Source organism: Poecilia mexicana, unplaced genomic scaffold, assembly GCF_051168715.1.
Source record: "Poecilia mexicana isolate PSO_F unplaced genomic scaffold, ASM5116871v1 scaffold_19, whole genome shotgun sequence".
NCBI lineage: Eukaryota > Metazoa > Chordata > Actinopteri > Cyprinodontiformes > Poeciliidae > Poecilia > Poecilia mexicana.
Genome location: NW_028263388.1, coordinates 17876724 through 17898266, shown reverse-complemented (window position 1 = coordinate 17898266; position 21543 = coordinate 17876724). Strand labels below are relative to the sequence as shown.

Genomic DNA, 21543 nt, shown 5'->3' with positions numbered 1-21543 from the left:
CAAATATGTCAACAAAACAGAAATGTTGACAAAGTAATCACACAATCACATTATTTGTGGTTCACAAACAATAGAAATACACTGAAATTCTGAATAGAAATAAATAAAAATCCTTGAACCATTTTGTGTGCTTTACAAATAGTAGCTTCTGTAATTCATGGTTAGTTCAATGACTTGCTCGGGGGGGAAAAAAAGAAGAAGAATTTGTTCAACTTTTTTACATTTTGCCACATAATGTTATCTAAATTCACAGTACTTATCCTCATTTTCTAAATAAAAATTTGAAACCTGTTCGTTCACTGGGGCTGAATAATATTAGGACAGGAGATGATATGCTACTATGCCGGATAATTTTGCTGTAGCAATATTACTTACTATAAACAGTAGTAATATCTTCACAGCTACCAGAATAAATAAAAAATACTGTGTCCCTTCTGAAAGAAACATTTTATTGAAAGTCTGAATGCACAGAACTTAAATCATTAGCTCACAAGATAAATCTGTGATACATTGTGCTGTCCTGGTATTACCTCTCTTTACTCTGATACCCCTAAAGAAAATGAAGTCACCCAGTTGGTAATAAACATAGTTATGTGAAGAACTAAAAGGTATGTTAGAGAACAAATAGCATCAGGAAGACCAGAAACACATGAAGCAGGTCAGGGGTAAAGTTGAGAAATGATCTAAGGCAGCATTAAGTTATATATATCCCAAGTTTTGGACATCTTAGAGGACTGTTCAACTCATAATTTGAAAAAGTAAAGATTACAGCACAACTACAAACCTGCCAAGAGGATTGGGGTAACTATGGAGGAGCTGCAGAGATGCACAGCTTTCTGGAGTTGAAACACTAAATGTTCACTCCACAAATCTGGTCTTTATGGAAGAAGAAAACTGAAAGTCACAAGATATATTTAGAGTTTTCCACAAGGGACAGATATGAGCTTTGGTCAACTGAGACCAACTAAACCTTTTGGGTAACATCTAATCCAGTTGAAATAAATGAAAAGCAAATAAAGTATGAGGTCAGTTGGCAACAAACTGACACCAACCAACGCAACAAGTAGCTTCTCATTTCTCAGATGAAGTGATGCTCCCATCATGCCCAGGGTCTATTGTAGGCGAGCTATAATATCCAGCTGATGACCTGAATTTACTGAATGACCAGGTTATTCCATCAACGGCTGGTTTCTTCCCAAACGGCACGCCCACATTCAAAGATGACAATGCAAGGATTCATCAGGCTCAAATTATGAACGAGTGGCTGAGGGAGCGTGACATTTTCTTCTCTGTCACCACAGAGTCCAGATATTTAACCACATTGAGAGTTTTGGGATATCTTGAAGGAGGTCTGACTCTTTTTTTTTTTTTTTTAACCAAGATTTTGGTGAAAAACTTATTGCAACTGGATGGAAATAAATACTGAGACGTTGCAGAAGCTTATAAAAACAAACACAGCGAATCCCTTAATCAAAGCTAATGGCAGTCTGAAATATTAGTGTGTGACGTTAATCGTGGAGGTGATGTTTTATTGCAATGCTATAATGGTAAAAGACAAGAACGCCATTAACAAAAACCCCTGCATTTTTAACTTTTAATCTCAGTATGATCTGTATTTGTATTTTATTTTGTATTTTAAATTCTTTATTCACGAAGAAGAAAATAAAGACACGTAATCCACGTCTGATAATTTGCACAGAAACTTACCAATATTGGGGTGTTTCAAGAGACGGCAGATACGAGCCTCTCTCTCAAGCTTCTGGTGGTCTGAGGGAAAACAAGAAAAAAAGAACAAGTTAGAATAAGATGGGAAAAAAGAAAAACTATTTAAAATGTTTAAAACAAAAGTAACCTCCGAGAAACATTATACAACTTTATTAGTGATAAGAAAGCAGTAAAAAGCTGATTATCATCACTATTTTACATAATAACCACTTTGACAGGTTTATGAACTTATTGAAAAAATAAACTATTCAAATTTTACATTACAAGAGGTGCACTGTCCTAGCAGCATGTTCTCACAATGTTAACTGAAACTGCGAACAAAAAAAGGAAAAAAGAAGAAACAACGATGCTCTGCTGCACAGTTGACTTTAGTTACTGCAGAGGGAGACACGGATCAAAGACAAAACCACAGATCAGAACCAAGACGATCCCGTTAATCATGTGTACAGAGAATGTACAGAATGAATAATATAATAACGTCACTGGAAGAAGCTGTTATTTATGGAGAAAAAACATGTTTAATTTTCTTCTGCCTATCTGAGATTGAGTCTTGGGGGTAACCAGGAGTGAGTCCAGGACACCCCCCTCCAAGAAACACTCTCCAACTTCCCATGGTATTCCTGTGTAGTTCCTAAGTGAGCCATGCCTGGAAACATTTACCAATAGCACCCCAATAAAATGTCTAAAATCTAATTTCATAATCATTATTGAAGGTTGGAAAATGGTCAGTAAACCAAGACCTTTGATTTTCACATTTGAGGGACTCGGTTCTGAGACCAAAATTGCAACATTTGTTACATTTTCAGCTGGTGCAGTTCGCTTTCACACTGCACTGTCAAACGATACAAACCCTTTGAAAAACTTTCTCCGCATTCGCCTGTGATGGCGCCGCACCAGTATCTACTAAAGGAAACAACACAACAACCTCTGAAGAAGACATGAGGGCAACTTCCTTTTTTACAAAATGCAAACAAAAATGGAATTGGTGGTTTTCATATTTCTGTTTGGCAACAGATCATGAGACTTTTCTCACGCTAAAGTTAGACTTACACATTTGGTTTGGTTGCATTTACCCAAAATGCCCTGTTCTATAGTTTGATTCCAGATTTTGGAGCAGACTCCAGTCCTACATATGTAGTAGTGGTGGTGGTAGGAGTTCGCCCTGCAGTTGGTGGATCATTTGTGTCCCTGGGCAAGACCCTTCACGCTTCATGCAAAACTCCTCACTTCTGTCAGATTTCCCCAGGGCAGCTCGAGCTACAATCCAGTAGCTTACCATCATCAGCTTGTGAATGTGCCCTTTGAGATTTCAATTGAAGATATACAGGGAGTTATAATTAAAATTGTTATTATTACTACATTTGAGGCACACTACAGTTCATTTCAAATGAACCAAGACCTAGGTTTTTAGGCGGATCAGAGTTCACTTTTTTGGCACGCATCAGAGTTTGATTGCACATTTTCACCTCCCCAAATGAACCGGACTTTCTAGTCAAACAAGAGTTCAAATAAAGCGGACTAAACAGGGCTGGTGTGAATGCACCCTTAACAACAGCAAGTCCGAACAGTGCCCAGATTACGACCAACCCAGCTCCAATCAAATCCATCTAACCTTTCCTCACCTAGACTCAACGCTCACTCGTGAACAAGGTGAGGACACTTAAAACTCCCACCTTGAAGCACAAACTAACCTTCAACCCAGAGGAAGCAATCCACCGGTTGGAAATCAACTGGCTAAAATTGGTCTTGGTAGGTCGTCAGATTGTTCCAGAAAACACAGATCAGAAATCTGCAACAAAATCTTTGATCAGTGTACCTCTAGTCGTAAAATAAGCCTCTGTGTTGAAGCAGGTGTGAGCATTTGCATATCTATGTACACGTATACAGAAGGGGTTCCTATGAAACCCATTAGACAAACTCTGCTGTATTTACTCCTCAAGCTGGGAGGAGATCCTTACAAGAAAAACACTTCATGTCCAGACCTACATCCTTGTTTGAGGATTTAACCGAATCCCACAGCAGCTCTAAGAGAGAGTGTGTTTTAGAGTTGTTGGTTTGTAAACCAGCCGACACTCCTCAACTGGCTAATCTCTACGGGATGCAGAAACCGCAAAAACAAAACCCCAGTGAAGAAGAAGGAGCTGAGGTCATGAGTCAGGTGGCGCAAGTGTGAGGAGGACGCACTATAAGTTGATGTGTGTAGATGTGCATGTTTTATCACTGTGGTTAAGCCAACTAACTCCACACAGCTCCATGGCGATTACATGACACAGAGGCCGGCTGGCTAAGATTTGCATTCATTTCCCCAGAGCAGCAGCAACCCCAGATAAAATTCACATGCTGCAGCAAAACCATCACCCATCACTTATCTTACCGCCCCTGCAGTTTAAACACTTCTCAACTTGTTGATAAAGCGAGTTTAAAGTTGAAGACAGGAGTTCCAAGTACGATCTTCAAGTACCTTCAACGAACCTTCCTGCAGGTGTGCATTTCCCTCAACTGTGAGGAAGCGACTGAATGACAGAGAGACCTGAACCACCTCCTAATTACACTGGTGACGCAGGATGGAGAGACAGACAGAGAAGGAGATAGAGGGAGGATTACGTGGAGCGTCCATTTGCTGGAAGAGGATCACAGTTCTCCTGTGCGTGCACGCGCATTTGTAAAACTGTCTACCACAGTGCAGTGTCACTGCAGCACTAATTCATTCAATCTTCTTATTTGCTGGTGTGTGAGAAAGGGAGAGAGAAAGAGGGTGGTAAAGGAAGGCAGGAAAGAGAGGGCTGGAGGGTAATTACTGGCACTTCCTGCTGCTCTCTAATTGGCCATCTGCTTTGCCACGGGGCAGGCCCAAAGCCGTCTTACATTAGCTGCGAAGGATGGCGAGAACCCCACATAGTCGCACACATGCACCCCTTTATCAGCCACACAAAGTTGACAGTTCAACTGAAGGCTCGTGAATTCAGCTCCGTCTGTTTTGGGTGAGTTTGATCCAAGCTGTTAGGACGAGGAAATGCTGTCAAAACAGCTGAGGAAACTCGATGCTAATAATGTGGCAGTCATTCAGGGACGAGGTTTGGCATTCTCTTTAAAGATAGCTGCATAGGTCCTGATTTGCCTAAACAAAAATACATGCATCTACATTCGATTTGTGTGTGCCAGGTTCAAGATGCTAGCATTAAAGACAGAAAAAAATCATTACAATGCAAAATATCTCCACTCAACAAAAACTGTATTTTAATTGGTGATGCACCAATCGATCGTCTCAATTATAGCATCAAAACTGTAAATCTGTGAACACCTAAAAATTTATATTCTACATCTCACCTCGTTACTCTTTTTGTCAGACTTGATTTCTGAGTCTTGTTACATTTGTAAACCTTGCTGAAGGCTAGTTTCACAAACCATTCTTCATCACTTCCCCCACCCACAAAGCTGACTTGCCTAAATGAAAGTCAGGCGATGCGGGTCTGTGACGATCTCGCCTAGCGAGTCAGTGGTGTAACAGAGGCAGCCTGAATTTTTATGCCATCAAATCATGCATTCATCAGTTTATCCTACAAAAGACAAAGTGTCTAGTATCAGGCACATTTTGCAGAATCCGTGCATCTCTGCTGACACTATTAATAAACACCTAATGGTTACGCAAATCAGAGATGTACTCAGATAAAGAGACCACTAATGAAAATTAGATAAAGAGAATTTGATAACATGAGCTGAAGATTGGAACAACTCAAAAGTAATGAGAATCACTATAATGCTTTTCAGTAAAGCAACTAAACAGCATAAGAGTGGTAACTTTAGGGTTGTGCGATAAAATAAATGTTCAATCTCACCCTCCCTCTCTGCCTCGGCACACAGTTGCTGCAGACAATGCAGCAAGGGCCCAGTTTCCAGTGTCACTTCAACAACTGAATTAGAGCATTCATTCTGCTCAGATGCTCACATTACACCTACGCTTTTTAGTGCCGCCATGTAAAAGTAACTAATGTACATCTAGGCAGGGGCCAGTTTATAATTCTCATGGTTTGAAAACTTCCACTTAAAATGCCACATTTTCATGAACTACAAAGATACAAAATATTTTATAACAAGATGTTATTACTTTTATTTAAGACAGAAAAACAAGCCAATCATAAATTTAATATATTCAGATGTGAATATTTCTGGTGGAAGAAGAGAATTATGTCGAGGTTGCTGACAAGTTTAGTAATCACAACACTTTGCACCCTTTAGTCCCAATTGATCATCATATAAATACCAGAGCCTTGCTCAATATTGGTTACCTGGTTAATTAGCCATCCAATTCAGCATCACAAATTTTACAAATAATAGTGTGACAAATAATAGTGTGTGCAGTATTGATATTGCAAAGAACTGTTAAGTTTTTGCAAGAAAAACTGGAAGCAGTGTAACAGACGAGAAAAATGAGTGAATAAAAAAAACTTACCAAAATGTTAAGATTTTCTAGTATGCATGCATACCTGTCAAGTTTTGGACTTGACCGTCTCGACCGTCCCCTGCTGCTGTCGGAGCGGGGATTTTGGGTGGGGCTGAGGGTGGGGTGGTGGGGAGGGAGGTGGGTTGGGTAACATAAGTAAATGTTGAGTAATTATGCTTAACTTTGCATAAATATTCGTTCATAGCTTGCAGAAATCTAAGAATCTAATGTTTATAATCTCTGACGTCTATTTCTTTAAATGCAAAATCAATCTACTCGTGTAAGAGTAGCAATAAAAATATTAAGAATGAAGCACAGTGCAGTAAAACTACTCTTATAAGTGCATTTTTCCCCAAAAAGTGAATTAAATAAATGTAACTAGTACTGCCCACTTTTTCACATGGAGAACAAAATGAGTAGCATCATTTATCTAACATTATCTGCATCGAACAGCATTAATCAACTCTGTCTGTTAGCTTGAAGGGAAAAAATATGCAGAAATTTTATTGCCTTTTGCTGGTTTGCTGCCATGATTCTGAAACAAACCTGTGCAGCCCTGCACACCAGCAGCGTCTCCGTCGCAGGTGTATATCAGGCGCTCATCTTGCATTTAAAGACGGCTCAGAAAAACACGCTTCGACATGTTAACAATGGGTTAAATAGTTGTAACTTGGCGTAATTACTCTAATATGGGAAATTTATGGGACAGAGGGGTAAAATATGGTAGTTTCTCGGCCAAAACGGGAGACTTGACAGGTATGAGTACGTCGTTGCCCTTGTGTACTCCCATGGTACTCTAAGAGCAGAATGGAAAAAGAGACATCATTCTGCACAATAAAGCCTAAAATAATTATTAAACTTGCTGATACTTATTCTATATTTTTGTAGGTCCATTTGTGAAAATCAAAACAAAAATCCATAACACAAGGTTTCCCCAGAAAAATTGCTAAGGCCGGTGGTTGGGCGCTAAGCAGTCATTCATCCAGCGGCCCGTCGTGTTTTGAGTTAAATTTTTTTTTAAAGTTGACAGGAAATTTGAAAATATCACTTGATAATTATACGCTATTGGAAGATTAATATCTCAACACCAACTATAAAGTCTTAAAAAATGCAAGTATTAAAAGAAAACTTGAATAAATAAGTAAAGATAAGTAAAGCCTGGTGGCCCGCCAGGCATATAATACACTGGGGGAAACCCTGTAACATATTTTCGCAGCTACATGACAACCTACGTTTCTGTTATAAACAACAGCAATTAGATGTTTAATGCTTGACACTTTTGCTTCAAATCTTACTTTTTACTAGTGGTTAATCCAATCCGAGGCAGCATAAACTTCATCTCCATTAAGATGTTTTCCCTTCACACCTTTTCTCTGGTTTCCTCCCTCCCTTCCTTCCTTCCTTCTTCACCTCCTTTCCCCTCCCCCTTCCTCAGATTACTGCAGTGTTTACCAGAGCTTTGGCAGACTTACCCACCAGGCCAAGCAAGAGGCCACACTCACCTCATAAGGGTAAAAAAAAAAATCCCAAATCCTCTCAGGCAGAATGTTTTTGTTTGCATGTATCCGTCTGTAAAGCTGCCCATCTACAAAACTCAATCTACAGATTCTATCATTTATTATTACGTTTCACTTTACCATGCGTCTATGGAGAGGCATCACTGAACTACGCTTTTAAAACTCATCCTCTTCTCTAAGCAGACACACACACCTCCTCTTTACTTTCTGCCTCTGCAAAGAGCCCACAGCTTTCTGCTGAGCTCTTACTTTTCATGGCTGGGACATTAATACTAGAAGCTGCACTATGTGGACACTTGATGGTACGGATGGAGCAATAATAGCATTACAAGCTCGCACCAAACAGACATGGACTATTAGCATCACTCTGTGCGCTCTTCGTCTCCTACATGCAGACAAATACCATCACAGTCAACAACAGGGCAAACAGGGAGGCGCCTATGGATTCTGTGGGGTCTTAGTGGTTGATGAAGATACATTGAGGATAAGTGGATTAGCCTCAATACAAACCAATCTCCCTGCTCAGAAAGACCAGAGACGGGCAATGAAGGAGAGGTGAGAAGATAATGAGAGGAGGCAGGAAAGAAGAACAAAGAGGCCCAGGTGTGTGTGAAAACTACGAGGAGATCTGGGTCTTTAATTTGCCAGATACAAAACAGAAGAACGCAGTGAGATATTTCATCATCATTATGAACCACAGCAGATGTCAGTGAACTCCACATGTACGTACAACACACACAAGACAATCTGAAAAGAGAAACCTTCTCAGAGACACCTGAAAATGTTTGTCGTGTCATTTAAGTTTGGATTTCGATGAGCCTGGATCGATTAGCTGTACAACAGTGGTGCAATTAATTGCATACAGCAACTTATTCAATTAGGCGTTTACTAAGAGTATCAATAAACTATTAAAAAGTTGCTGACAGACACAACAGCTTAATAAAAATTTTCCTCTGCTGTTGGAACTGCTGTGACTTTGCCTTTAATCTGACAGCTACTGCCACAAACTGTATGAAATCTGTTAATGTGGACAAAGCAGCTACCTCTTCGTTATACTAACAAATTTGCATTACTTGGACACTCATAAAATAATTTAATGTAAAAGTGTTTAGATCAGGTGCATCTTAAAAATAAGTCTGTTGCAATAAGCAATTAATTAATCGCATGATTAACTAAAATGAGCTTGATATGTTCCATCCTGATTAATGTTTTTAAGGAAAATTTTGTTTACAAAGACATTATAATCCATTTTATTTATGGTTTCAGTAGTAAGTGGTCTTTATTTCTGTTTTATTTGGGATATTTAAAACATCTTCTGGCTCTAGTATTAAATGTTATTTACAAAAATCATAGCTTATTGGTCTTTGAACGGGCAAGCTAGCATTATTATTATCAATACATCACTTAAAATTGACCTCAAAACAATGTAATTTATCGCAATAATTACTGGGACAATTTATTGGCCATCAATATTTGAAATGTTGAGTTACGGCCTACACAATCAAGAGGAAGACTGCTGACTCTACAGTTGTCCAGCAGGCAGACACTTATACCCTCCATTAGGAGGATAAGCCAGAAAAGGTCGCTGCCTGTTCACACAGTGAAGTGTACAAGCAGTGGAAAGTTGAGCTGAAGGAAAACATGACAAAAATGGTGCAAAACTGGGCTACAAATAATTATTTTAGTAAAAGGTTAAGCTGTTGATTATTCTGACGATTAATTGGCACATTCGGCAGACCTTTTATTAAAACCTTTTTATACAATATTGGAAATACAATAAATGCAAATAAGAAAATAATTCAATAAACATTTTATTGCCTAACAATGTAATAACAGCATTAATTTGGGATGCAGCAAGGAATCCGTCTGCAGCTAGAAAATGTTTATAAACCTCAATATGTGAAAAGCTCAGCCATTTTCTGCTCGGCTTATTGATACAGGCTAATCTGCTGAGTATTTTTTGGATTAACAAGTTCATAATTGATAGCAAAAGGTGCTTAATAGGAAAGAGTTTTTTTAACAGAATTTGAACCAGGTGAAGCTCATACTTTGCCACCAGTTCTGGGTATAACATGTACAACCAAAGTTTTCCCTATGGTCTTAAATACAAATTGTTTATATTTTTTGTACAGTTTTGGCTTCATTTCTGCTCTGAATATACAGCAGAAATGGCCTTATGTCAGTCTTTATGCTCTTGCTAATTTATCAATTGCTAAATTAGTTGTCTATTATTCCAATAATTGATTCATCACAATTAATCTGATATATCGTTTCAGCCCTCGTGCAAAATAACAGATGACTGCAGCCTTTAGTGTGAAGCCGGAGACGGTACTTCATGAGTCGACACACATACAACGGATCCAAGACTTGGCCTACAACTGTCACATTCCTTGTGTTTGCATTTCATTTGGAAACCAAATGAGTCTGGAGAAGGAGTGAAGAGACACAGAATCCAGGTTGAAGTTTCCACAGTCGGTAATGATTTGGGGAGCCGTGTCATCGGCTCGTGTTGGTCCACTTTGCTTTATAAAGTTAAACGTCAGCGCAGCCGTTTACCAGGAAATCTTAGAGCACTTCATCCTTCCCTCTGCTGACGAGCTTTATGGAGATGCTGATTTCATTTTCCAGCAGGACTTGGCTCTGGCCCACACCGTTAAAAGTACCAATACCTGGATTAATGAGCATGGCATCTGACCCAACAACACGGCCAAGCTGAAGGCTGCCGTAAAAGCAACCCGGGCTTCCTTAACACCTCAGCAGAGCCACAGGCTGATCACCTACATGCCACGCCGTCAAGACGCCATAATGCAAGCAAAAGGAGCCTTAAAAATATACTGAACTGACATTTTTGAGTGGTTCCTCTTAAAAAATCCTCAATTTTTTAATAGACTTGAAACATTCTAATTCACGAGAAACTGATTTCTTTTGCCATAATAACCAAAACTAATATTTGAAATATATCACTCTGTGAAATGTATAATGTATGAGTTTCATGTTTCGAATTGGATCTCTGAAATAAATAAATGATATTCTAATTTATGTAGGTGTACCTGTAAAGACACTTTCACTTTTGCTTATTTTTTTAAATGTTTAACAAAACAAATTCTTAACATTTAAAGCCAACAAATCAAATCAAGCATGCATATTATTTGTGTGTGAGTGTGTGTTTGGGGGGGATACCATACCTCTTGCAGAAAGCTTCTTAGTGTTGATGATTTTTGCAGCATACTCCTGTCCTGATGACTTCTTTACACACCTACGCACCACTGAAAAAGCTCCCCTACGAACAAAGGGCACAAACAACCAAAGATTAGTTCCTTTTCAAACATGCTCCCCTCACACATTCAACAAAGTGTGACATTTGAAGCGGCGCTCCAGCCTAGTCACAGCGGTTTGTTTTTGAATGTTCCCCCTCGCTTGCTCACACAAACACTTTTTTTCTTTTTTTTCTTTTTTAACAGTCATTGCTATCGGGGCATCAGAGACGAAATGGTGAGATAAATCAACAATAATATCACATTTGTTAAGATTTGCTGCAATTCTTTCAACATTTTAAAAAAACTAGCCAGAGGGAGGGAAAAATCCCCCCTTTAAAATCAGTTTTCAAGAGCAAACATGATACGGGTATAAATATGCTCAAACGCAAAAGCTAGAATTTGACTTTGACCCAGAAAAAGATCTGCACGTATTTTGGAAAACATAATTACAGCAGCCTGTGTGATCAGCAAGTCTTCTAGCTTTCCTGTCATATGAAGGCGACTTTCATTATTCCTAACGACGAGCGACCCGCTGCTACTTTCTGCTGCACTCTGCTCCGATCTTCAATTATTTAACAGCAAATGAGAGGTGGCAGGTGACACAAGTACAAGTCAGTCCCTCGATAGTAATAGACTGCGACAGAGCAAAAAAAAAAAAAAAAAAAAAATTATATATATATATATATATATATATATATATATATATATATATATATATATATATATATATATATATATATATATATATATATAAAATGCATTAACATAATGATCGCAGAGACAAAAGCAGAGTCAGGTCCAGGGTAGAATCAGAGGCCAGCGGATCCACTTTGGACGATGTGTAGGTGTGTACACTGACTGCGCTATTGGTGCCATTGATTTATCTCAATTACAGGGGGCAGAGTGGAAATGGCAGCTGCAAATTAAGGACAGTATATCTTTATAGGAGCAATGTCCTCCTCCTCTGGCTGCTGTTGCTGATGATTTAGGTAAAAGAAAAGGGGAGACACCTTACACTAGCAGCCTGATTTGCTTTTAATTGTTTGAAAGTCTGTCAACATACAGATTTTGTGACGTGAAAAGAGTTTTGGCTACTCGAAATCCAACTTTTTGCATCAGTTATCATCATCTCCTCCCAAGTTGTCTGGAGATGCACCAATCAACCAACCAGAAATCATTATAGGCCGATTTTTTTCTTTGACTGGCTCATGACTGGCCGGTGAAATACTGAAAATACTAAACAAAAAACAAAAATCTGAATCAGCCCAAGTCGGAACCTGCCTTTCAAACCTCAAAGTAAGCCAGAAATTGGTATAAGAATATGCAAATTCTTTAAGAAACTGAAAAGGAAATATCTTCCATTTAGAATTAGGCTTAAATTCTTTAAAACAAGATTGTAAAAAGAAAAACTGGAGTCCAACGATTGCCATATCAGCCTTCAGTAATATGAATGATACTTTGTAGTTTCAAGACATAGTGGCTGAGTAGCACTGCAATGTCAGAGGCAACTGGCAAAAAGTAGGTGCCATTCACTGGTATACACTCGGAGTCAGGTCCCTTAATAGGATATTGACGAAAGACCCGAGAACTTACCGTTTCTGAAATGATTCCATTTTGTTAATTATTTTGTTTGCATTTCAGACCAACTGATCACTGAATTAGTGGCTCTTCAAAATGTACTAGTATTGTTAACTACTGACAAAGTTTCACTTTGTCCTAAAATGCAGCAACTTTACACTGGAAAGTACAAATGCCTTGGTTAGTGAGAATCACTTCCTTTTATCAGCAAACTTCTTAATAAATAGGGATTGCATCATAAATAATTATCAATGGAAAAAAAGAGGATCGTCTTAGAAACTGTGATTTAGCCTCACATGAATAGCTAAAATCAGCAAACACTTGAGACGTCATAATTTCGACAATCTTCCTTGTTACCTCTCAAGAAAGTTTAGCCAATCAGCACCGAGGAAAATAAATAGTACTTCTGGATTGGCTGCTTTGCAAACGCCAACCAACAGCATCTTAACATTGCATATTACAAACTGTGAAAAAATGTTAAGTCTGTATCAACTTATAAATAAAAACCTGATGCTCCTGTTGTCCCTTAGTTTCCTTTTTCTTAATGGTTTGTCTTTTTGTAACTGGGTAAAAATATAAACGGTGTCCAAAATATATCCAATGGCAAGGCTTCCCCCAGAAAACTGGCAAAGCCCGGTGGTTGGGCGCTCGGCAGTCATTCATCCAGTGGCCCATCGCATTTTTGAGTTAAAAATGTGTTCAAAGTTGACAAGAAATTTGAAAATATCACTTGATAATTTTGTGTTATTTTGAAAATTGGAGGATTAATACCTGAACACCAACTATAAGCTCTTGAAAAAAATGTAAACGTTTAAAAAAAAAACTTGAATAAATAAGCAATGCTAAGCCTGGTGGCCTGAAAGGCTTTTAATGGGGGAAATCCTGAATGGCAACACATTTGATGCTTTAAAATTTCTGTTATATTTGTGGTGACCAGATGAGGCATTACTGGAAAGCTCTTTCCAGACATAGCAGGCATGTAGAGCTTGCCTCGCTTAGTGAACAATGGCTGCACTGCAAGTATCCAGGCAGGCTGAAATATACAAGTCATCACCAGCTTAATGTGAGTTAATGAAGGAAAAGAACCAATAATTATCAATTCTCTCTAAATAATTGTGATTAATGTATCACTAAGGATTGTTATCTCTCTTGTCTAAGGAAGCCTAGTGAAAAACACCAATCTATTATCAAATTTCTCAATAGTTGTCAAAAAATAAGACAGCATTCCATAATTATAGATAATTCTGGTCAATAAGACTTATTTTATTAGCAATAAAATGCTTACCATGCCATTATCCCCAAGACAAGACAGATTTGACAAAGTTAGTAATCACTCAGCTATCTTGGGAAGTTAAGCTTTTCATCATTCACAATTTTCCACAGTTAAAACCCGATTACTGAATGTACCACAATATCTTTAATTCTTTGCCCAACACCGTGTCCTTTCGCTCTCATCTTGGACAACTTCATCCACAGGCTAGTTTCACAACAAGGCTCCATGATTTGGCCACAAATGTAACATAAAGAGTCTGACAGCGCAGAACCAGCAAATACCAGCAGTTAGTTTTTAATGGAGCACAGTTTACACCACGTCCCATTTTGCAATTCCTCGCCAACTCTGCTTTCTGACGGCCTCGTTCTGAGGCTCACCGACGTAAAAACTGTGAGTTGGACAGTATTTAAATAACAAGTGGGCATCTACAGAGGTGAAAATTGCACCAAATAAATAACTCAGTGGTTTCTTGTTACACGTTAAAATTTATTCACGGCTAAAATGACCAGCACCAATGAGCAATGTCAATTTACATCACTGGCTTTATTTAATCACAGTTTTATTAGTTTTAGCATCAGACACTGCAAGCACACATTAAGTGTGAACGTAGAGGAAAGTGAACGGCCCTCTAATAGGCCAGATGCATTACTGAGATGCAGAATTTGCATATGTACAACTTAAAATACAATATGCCATCAAATATCGCAGCTTAAGGTGTTTTTGCAATTCAACATACTTTGCAGCTCTAATCTCAACATTCCCTGTCATTTTCTTGCTGAAGAGAAGCTTGTCTCATGCCAATGCTTCAAGTTTGCCAAAGTCTACGTTTCAGACAGGAAGCAGTTCTTGACAGTCTGCTCACAAACTGCTCATCAGGATGAACACCAAACACAAAGCCATTAAAGAAACCTCCAACACTTTTAAAAATAACCACATCAGACAATATACAAACGATTTCTAAGAAGTATGAAATGATAAGTAGGCATTTCATTTTCTTGTAGTCTATGAGAGCCAAGCTAAAGGAATATTAGTCAGGGGTTTATTTGATGAGAACGGACTGCATTTGATGATCTCTAGTTAAAAATCTACTACATTTGATCTGGTTGAATCTGGACTGGATAATTTTATACTGGTTTACAAACACAGATTTGTGAAACCTTTATTCTACTTGACAATAATGCAAACTGGAATAAACAAGTCAAATCTGGAGTAAATTATGCAATTTTTTCAAAGTTGGGGAGCTTTTCTTTGTGAAAACAACATTTTTCTTAAGAATTTTAGTTGTTTATAAAATATCTAAAATCTCACTTCGTGAACCCACAATCTTACATTTCAATGTATATTAGAATATTAAAACACACCAGGTTTATTACTTCTGTTTCTCTTGTATTCAAAAATTAAATACGACGAGTCCATTTTAGGTCTGTAGAAAATTTAGTTACAAAAGGTAGGGCTGAAACGATTCCTCGAATGATTCGAGTACCTCGATTACTAAAATTCCTCGAGGAAAATTTACCTGCCTCGAAGCTTCGTTAATTTATGTTTTATTAGTTAGCGCACCGTGTTCCGGCCGGGACTTCATTTGCGTTGCGCGGAGCTCTCACTTCCGTCTCTGAGTTGTTGACAAAAGCTAAGTCTCAGCGGCATAAAGTCCAGTCTTCAAGATTGGCCTGTGGGGATTTTATTGATTGATGATAATGCCCGACTTTTTATCGTTTTTGGGGAACCAATAAGCATCCTTAAAATGACTGGGGGAATGCCTGGAGTACGGCAGCATTTCTCCTCCGGGGCTGCTGGTTGAAAGCGAACGGCGGGAAGAGCGCTGAGGTGAGCGGATAGACTGAGCAGGGCGGGCGGCTGAGTAGCTGATGCTTACCGTGTAAATGTAGCTTTACCGACGAACCGCACAATAAATTTCATATCCCGGTCTGAAGAAACGGGTGGCGGAGCGCATCGTACATGGCTGGTAGATGAGTTTCTGAGTGTGACCAGTGAAGGTGTCGCAAATATCCCGTATTGCTTCCCCCGTGTTCGTCCCCCGGTCTAACGGTTCGTCAGTCCGCTGGTCTATTTCCTCCCCTCCACCCCATGTTCGTTCATTCGTCCTCTCCTCCCACTCCAGGCCGCATTTCCCGTATTTTCAAACCCAAAGCGTGACAGGTTAGGTGGCAAGGTGAGTTTAATTAATCTATTAAACTCACTGAAGATGAATACATAAACTAAAAGCTGGATTGTAGACATTTTTTATAAGCATATTTGTGAGCCTGCCTCTTTGTTATTACATTCAATATAATTTCAGATTTTTCTATAACTTTTCTTCTGGTTAACTTAGAAAGTGAGCTATTATTGTTACAGGTTAGTTTTCTAAACTACAAAAAAGCAACTGTTAGGGATGCTCAAATATGAAAAATTGGACTGATATTGATATCTGATAGTAACACCGGTATTATGCCAGATTTACCAATATTTCATTTTATAATTTTTTTTAATCCGATTACTCGATTAATCGTAAGAATAATCGGTAGATTACTCGATTACTAAAATATTCGTTTACAACAGCCCTAACAAAAGGCAAGTTGCTCACTGCTCTGTAATCATTTCATTGTCATTTTGCTGCTAGCTGTACTTTTGCCTCAAAAGCTACTCATTAAATCGCTATATGCAGTTTCGAGAATTTCTATGATGCCTTATTTATCTATTTAAAATTAAATTACTTTTTACAAAACATTACGGGTTTATTTAAGTTGTAGTCTGACAAAACCTTGCTTGAATAATCTGAAATCAACCGAATTCGTGTTTCAAAAAGAAAAACTTACTTTATACATGAGCACATGGTTAGTAGAAGTGTGCCGATCGATCGGCCACCGAACATAATCAGCCGATTTCTGTGAAAATGTATGTGATATTGATCGCCGATTACCGACTCTTGCTGCCGATCACTAAAACCGATCACCTGCATTTATCTCCTCTTTCCTTTACACTGCGCAATCGTAAATCCTAATGTGTAGAACTACAACGCTCTGAGAGTGAATGGGGAAAAACATCTCGGGGGTGAAGCACGTCAAAATGCATCAACACATCGAATATAATATTTAAAAAACAAACAGTTGACGGAGTTTGGCTACATCGAGGCTCACTGCAGGTAAAGAAGACGTTTGTTGGGATCACTCTGCCGGTACAGCAGTGCACAACTACCAACACTCACCCGGATCAGCATGACGGCCAGAAAGCTAAACAAATAAACCAAAAAATAATTTAAGTCTTTGAGCTGGCGGTGTAAGATTCTGGGATCTGCTCTCGCGTCTGGGCCGCCGCTACGCGCTACTGGTAGTAGACAGGGGTTTCTGCTCCACCCGGCAGTGAACTCTCACACCGAACGTCTGCTTAAAGTTGCAGCATGCAACTTAAACAAAAACGAAATATTTATTTTACATAAAACATTTGCTATGTCCTAACCTGAGACAGATAATCTCTTGGGGAAAGTATCGATCTCCTCTGTTTCCTCCCTGTGTTCTGCAGAATTACTCCACCAATCAGAACCAGCGTTAACCAGCTGGCCAATCAGAACCAGTACAGAACAATTAGCCATGCTCTCAGGAAGTTTTGATTTAGTAACTCAGGATTGTTTATTTTGATGCAACCTGCATTTAACATTAAATGAATGTTTCTCCTTTTTCCTGACATTATTTATCTGTGATGTTTATTTAACTCATGTATAATTTATGGTACTGAGAACCTTGATGTTAAATATCATTTTACTAATTGCAGGTTTTTCAGTTGTCGACTGAATAGCTGCTGTTTTGTGTCTGCAAGTATTTTGCATGTTTTATGTCTAAATTAGGTGAATTTATTGCCAGATAATTTTTCCACTTTGCCAGATCACATGGTATCATTTATACATAACACGAAAAATTAACTGCCAATCCAGGTGACTGGCAGTGATCGGAGCATTCCTAATGCTCCGATCACTGCTTAGACTAAGTAATTAACACATTTCCTGTTTTGTTTTTTTAACCATTTCATATCAGTAGTTCAAGATTTAGCGGTAAGGTTTACTTTTAAAAAAGAAAATAACCTGAATATTTTGTTTCAAGACAAAATGTTCCTCTGTTGATATTTTAATGAGGAAAATCTGATTTTTGAACAAGAAGTGTAAGGCTGCAAATAAATTACCAGTCATTTAACCACTTAGCTACTAATAAAAATTGAAAATTGTTCATCAAAAAAAGAACAATGTAAATTAAGGGACCTAAATCACTGCAGAATTTCAGCATTTAAAAAAAAATTAACCAACATAGATAATCTTAGGATCAAGTGAAAAGCTTAATGCTCTTTCAGATTATATAGTTTTGACATGCAACACTTTGAAAACTTTGCCAACTTGGATCACTTTAGATTAATGTAATTGATTGCATCAACCGTAATTATAATGATGTACTTTTTATAAAGTGATGTGTTTTAGTTTAGCCAAGAGTCGCAAATCTTTCTTTACATTTTATTTTAGAAAATGTTACTCTAAAGATCAAATAATACCTTGAAAAACATGAAATTGCCAAGAATAAAAATACAAATTGTCAACAGGTTAATCATTTAAAAAAAAACATACTTGACAGTAGCTGCATACAAGTAATCACTCCTGTCAAATGTAATGCATCTTGTGTTTTGATTTTAAAAATAGTGACAAACAGTAGTAAAGCCCCCTTAAGGGTGAGGTCTGCAGGACAAAGTCCGATTAAACATTTACCAGTGGTAATAAATTTCCCAATTGGTGAAGTATTTGGGTCACATAATTCTGTGTAACAGTCATCACAATACCGAGAAAACACACCCCTGCCTCCTACCCTGTAAAGGGCCACAACAGCGGAGAAGCAGCTGTATGACAGATCCATAAGGAGAAAGCTTTTATTGACAACTGATGGTCAGGTCGGTGTCGGTCGGTGTCAGACTGACATTATTTCACTGCAAGCACAACCCCGCGAATCCAGCAACGAATAACTTCCTGATCTAAAAATTCAGGGGTACGTAGCCAAACTCAACGTGGTTACAGAAATTATTCTAGGGGGGGGGAACTATCAACAGTGGCCGGCCTAGTTAGCCGCAGGTACACCGAGCCCGCACAGAGCTGTCAGACTGAGCCGTGGGCCGGTTAAATGTCAGAGGGCTGCGACTCCGGAGTCTCCCGGGGCCCCGCTGGCGGCTCCAGCAGACCAGAAAAGACCGGCTGGCGAACGCGGAAGGGCGAACAGCTGTCACTGCACCATCCTCAGTGTGATTATCTCGTCTTTACAGGAGAAACAGTAGCGGGCTAACTCGGCTAGTTTATCAATATCAGCCATTGTAGCACGTCCGTTACTGCGGGAGATGCTAGTTCAGTTAGCCGACAGCAAACGGCTGTTTTAGCTGACGACAGTAAGCACCCCGGCTCTAAAACACACAAACAAATCACCAAAACTCGCCCAATGCGCATTTTGTGCCGGATATCACATTCTAAGCTGGCTAAGCAAAAATAATGTTCAAGCGAGGCTGCTGCTGCTGGTGGTGCTGCTGCGGGGGTGGGGGACAAAACGACAAGCCAAACACGATGCTGCTTACTTCCCGAGCTCCTCGTACAGCTGGTACTCGTCGGTGAACCGGGTGGAAGTAGCGGTGGTCGCCATGGTTGGAGCCGTGAGAGAGAAAGAGGGGTGGGGAGCCCTAGCCTTGGGCGGAGGGGGGGGGGGATTCGACGGCGGCTGGCTCTCGTACGGGGGAGGGGGGTCCGAGAGAAGGGTAGCCTAGCCTCCGATACTGGAGCACCTTTCTGACAGGCAAGCAAGACTGAAAAGAGAGGAGAGAGGCGAGCAGATACGGAAAGGGAGGGGCCCGGGGAGGAGGAGTGATGATGATGATGGTATGTGTGTGTGTCGTAAAAAACAAAAAAACGGGGGAGAAATCCTCGCGAGACTAGGCACGTGCAGCATGAGACCAGTGCCTCCAGTTCTAATGAAGTCATTGAAAATGTGGGCAGCTGCGAAATATTTGCTTCACTTCAGTCATTTAGAAGAAAAAATAAAGACGAGAGATTCATAATAAATTCCTCGATGGGAAAACGGAAAGGGGAAAGGGTGCAGACGACTGGCTGTTTGGAGATCCAGCTCTGCTCATGCATGCTCCAGATAAACCAAAGAAGATCCCAACAGCATTTTACTGCACTGGCTGGGATACACCCAACCCCTGGGAGACACAGCTCACTGCAGCAGACACATACTTACAGACAGGTTATGAAACAAGCACGGTTCAGGGCAACAAACAGAGCAGACCATGCTTTTCCTCATGATTGTTTTCACAACTCATAACGAAATTAAGCTTCATGCATTTTCTCCCAACATATTCACATTATTAGGAGCACTGTTCGCACAAATAGAGCTGATCACATTCAATCCATCCTAGCTGTGGCTAACGTTACTTAATGAAGTTCAAACTGTTCATCAAAATAGTAAAGAAAGAAAGGCAAATTAAGGTAATTTGTATGGGACTGGTTGGAAGAGGAAAGCAGCAATTGTGTAGACAAACAGTCTTTGTTGATGTCAGAGATCAGAGGACAATATGCAGGCTGCTTTCAGATGACAGAAAGACCACAGTGGTCCTAGCAGCCACTTCTTCCAACCAAGACATGCAAAATACCACCTTGGAAAACACAACTGAAGAAACTCTGAAGCAGTTCAGTCATGGCAGCTTATTCCTGTCAGTGGAAAACATGAAACGGGTAAAAAAAAAAAAAAATTATATGGACAATAACAGATTGGAAAAACGTTCTCTGATCTAAATGAGTCTTGATTTTAGCTGCAAAGACAAAATGCTAGAATTTGGACTAAAATAGAAATGTTCAGAGTTGGCCAGACTGGGGACGTTCCAGGTGTGACCAACAACTGATCAACACCAGAACCACTTCAGAGCACAACATCTGTATTTTTGAAATGATTCACAAAAGACAGAAACTATTTTTCTTGAAGGCCTTGCTATATTAAATATATATACTAGTTACCTCCCCGTGGGAACAACCAATCACTAGGCAGGGGTGGGTCTGCACCTGCAGAAACCTGGCATTAGCTTCTTGGTGTTCTGTTGATCAGGAGGTGTTTCCACTGGCACCAGTCCACAAAGTCCAGAGTCCAATATCTGTACTCTGAGTCGTCCTCACCTTGTTTTCATGTTTCAATTTCAGTTGCACTAAACCCAATCCTATGGGTTTAATGCCTTCAGAACCCATCCAAGCACTGAATATATGCTTAGAACATAAATTCTGTGGATGTGCCACATTGTTCTCCATCAAGTTATTACCTTTGCATCTAGAGAGGAACGATCTAGAATCAATGCACAGCTTCAGTGGTCAGGTCTGAAATCTGGCTGTAGTGATGGACTCAGCCCTGAACCTTCAGAGCCACATAAAGACAGCTACAAAGTCAGCCTTCTGTCGCCTGGACAACATTTCCAGGATTAATAAGATATATAGAGAATATAGAGCACGTCACCCCAATTATAAATTATATTATTTGACATAAGCAGCCATCTTGGAAGGTTAGAATATCTTCGGGTCCATTTAGTACTTTATCAGGTCTGAAAAACCGTTTGAAAATTGAATCCTTATCTGTTCTTACATGCTCAAAAAATTCTAAAAGACCCCAGCAGCATTTCATTGCACTTGTTGGGACACACTTGACCCCCGGGGCACAGCTCTCTGCAGAAAACACATACCTATAGACAGGTTATGAA

At 39.3% G+C, this 21543-nt stretch overlaps 1 protein-coding gene across 10 annotated transcripts in view; it reads right to left on the bottom strand.

Annotated features, from left to right (window-relative positions):
* Positions 1-19663, bottom strand: part of camk2g1 (calcium/calmodulin-dependent protein kinase (CaM kinase) II gamma 1) — a 58765-nt gene extending 39102 nt beyond the window's left edge. For 5 of the 10 annotated variants that reach the window (XM_088000848.1, XM_088000850.1, XM_088000845.1 and 2 more), the window contains exons 1-3: positions 19384-19662; positions 10869-10963; positions 1708-1767 (exon numbers count right to left, since the gene is read on the bottom strand). In XM_088000848.1, coding sequence (XP_087856974.1) covers positions 1708-1767; positions 10869-10963; positions 19384-19448 — 220 coding nt within the window. In that variant the 5' untranslated portion in view covers positions 19449-19662. Of the gene's footprint in view, positions 1-1707; positions 1768-10868; positions 10964-19383 lie in introns of all 10 variants that reach the window. The other 5 variants (XM_088000849.1, XM_088000852.1, XM_088000854.1 and 2 more) reach the window with 3 other exon arrangements.
* Positions 19664-21543: the final 1880 nt, after the last annotated feature.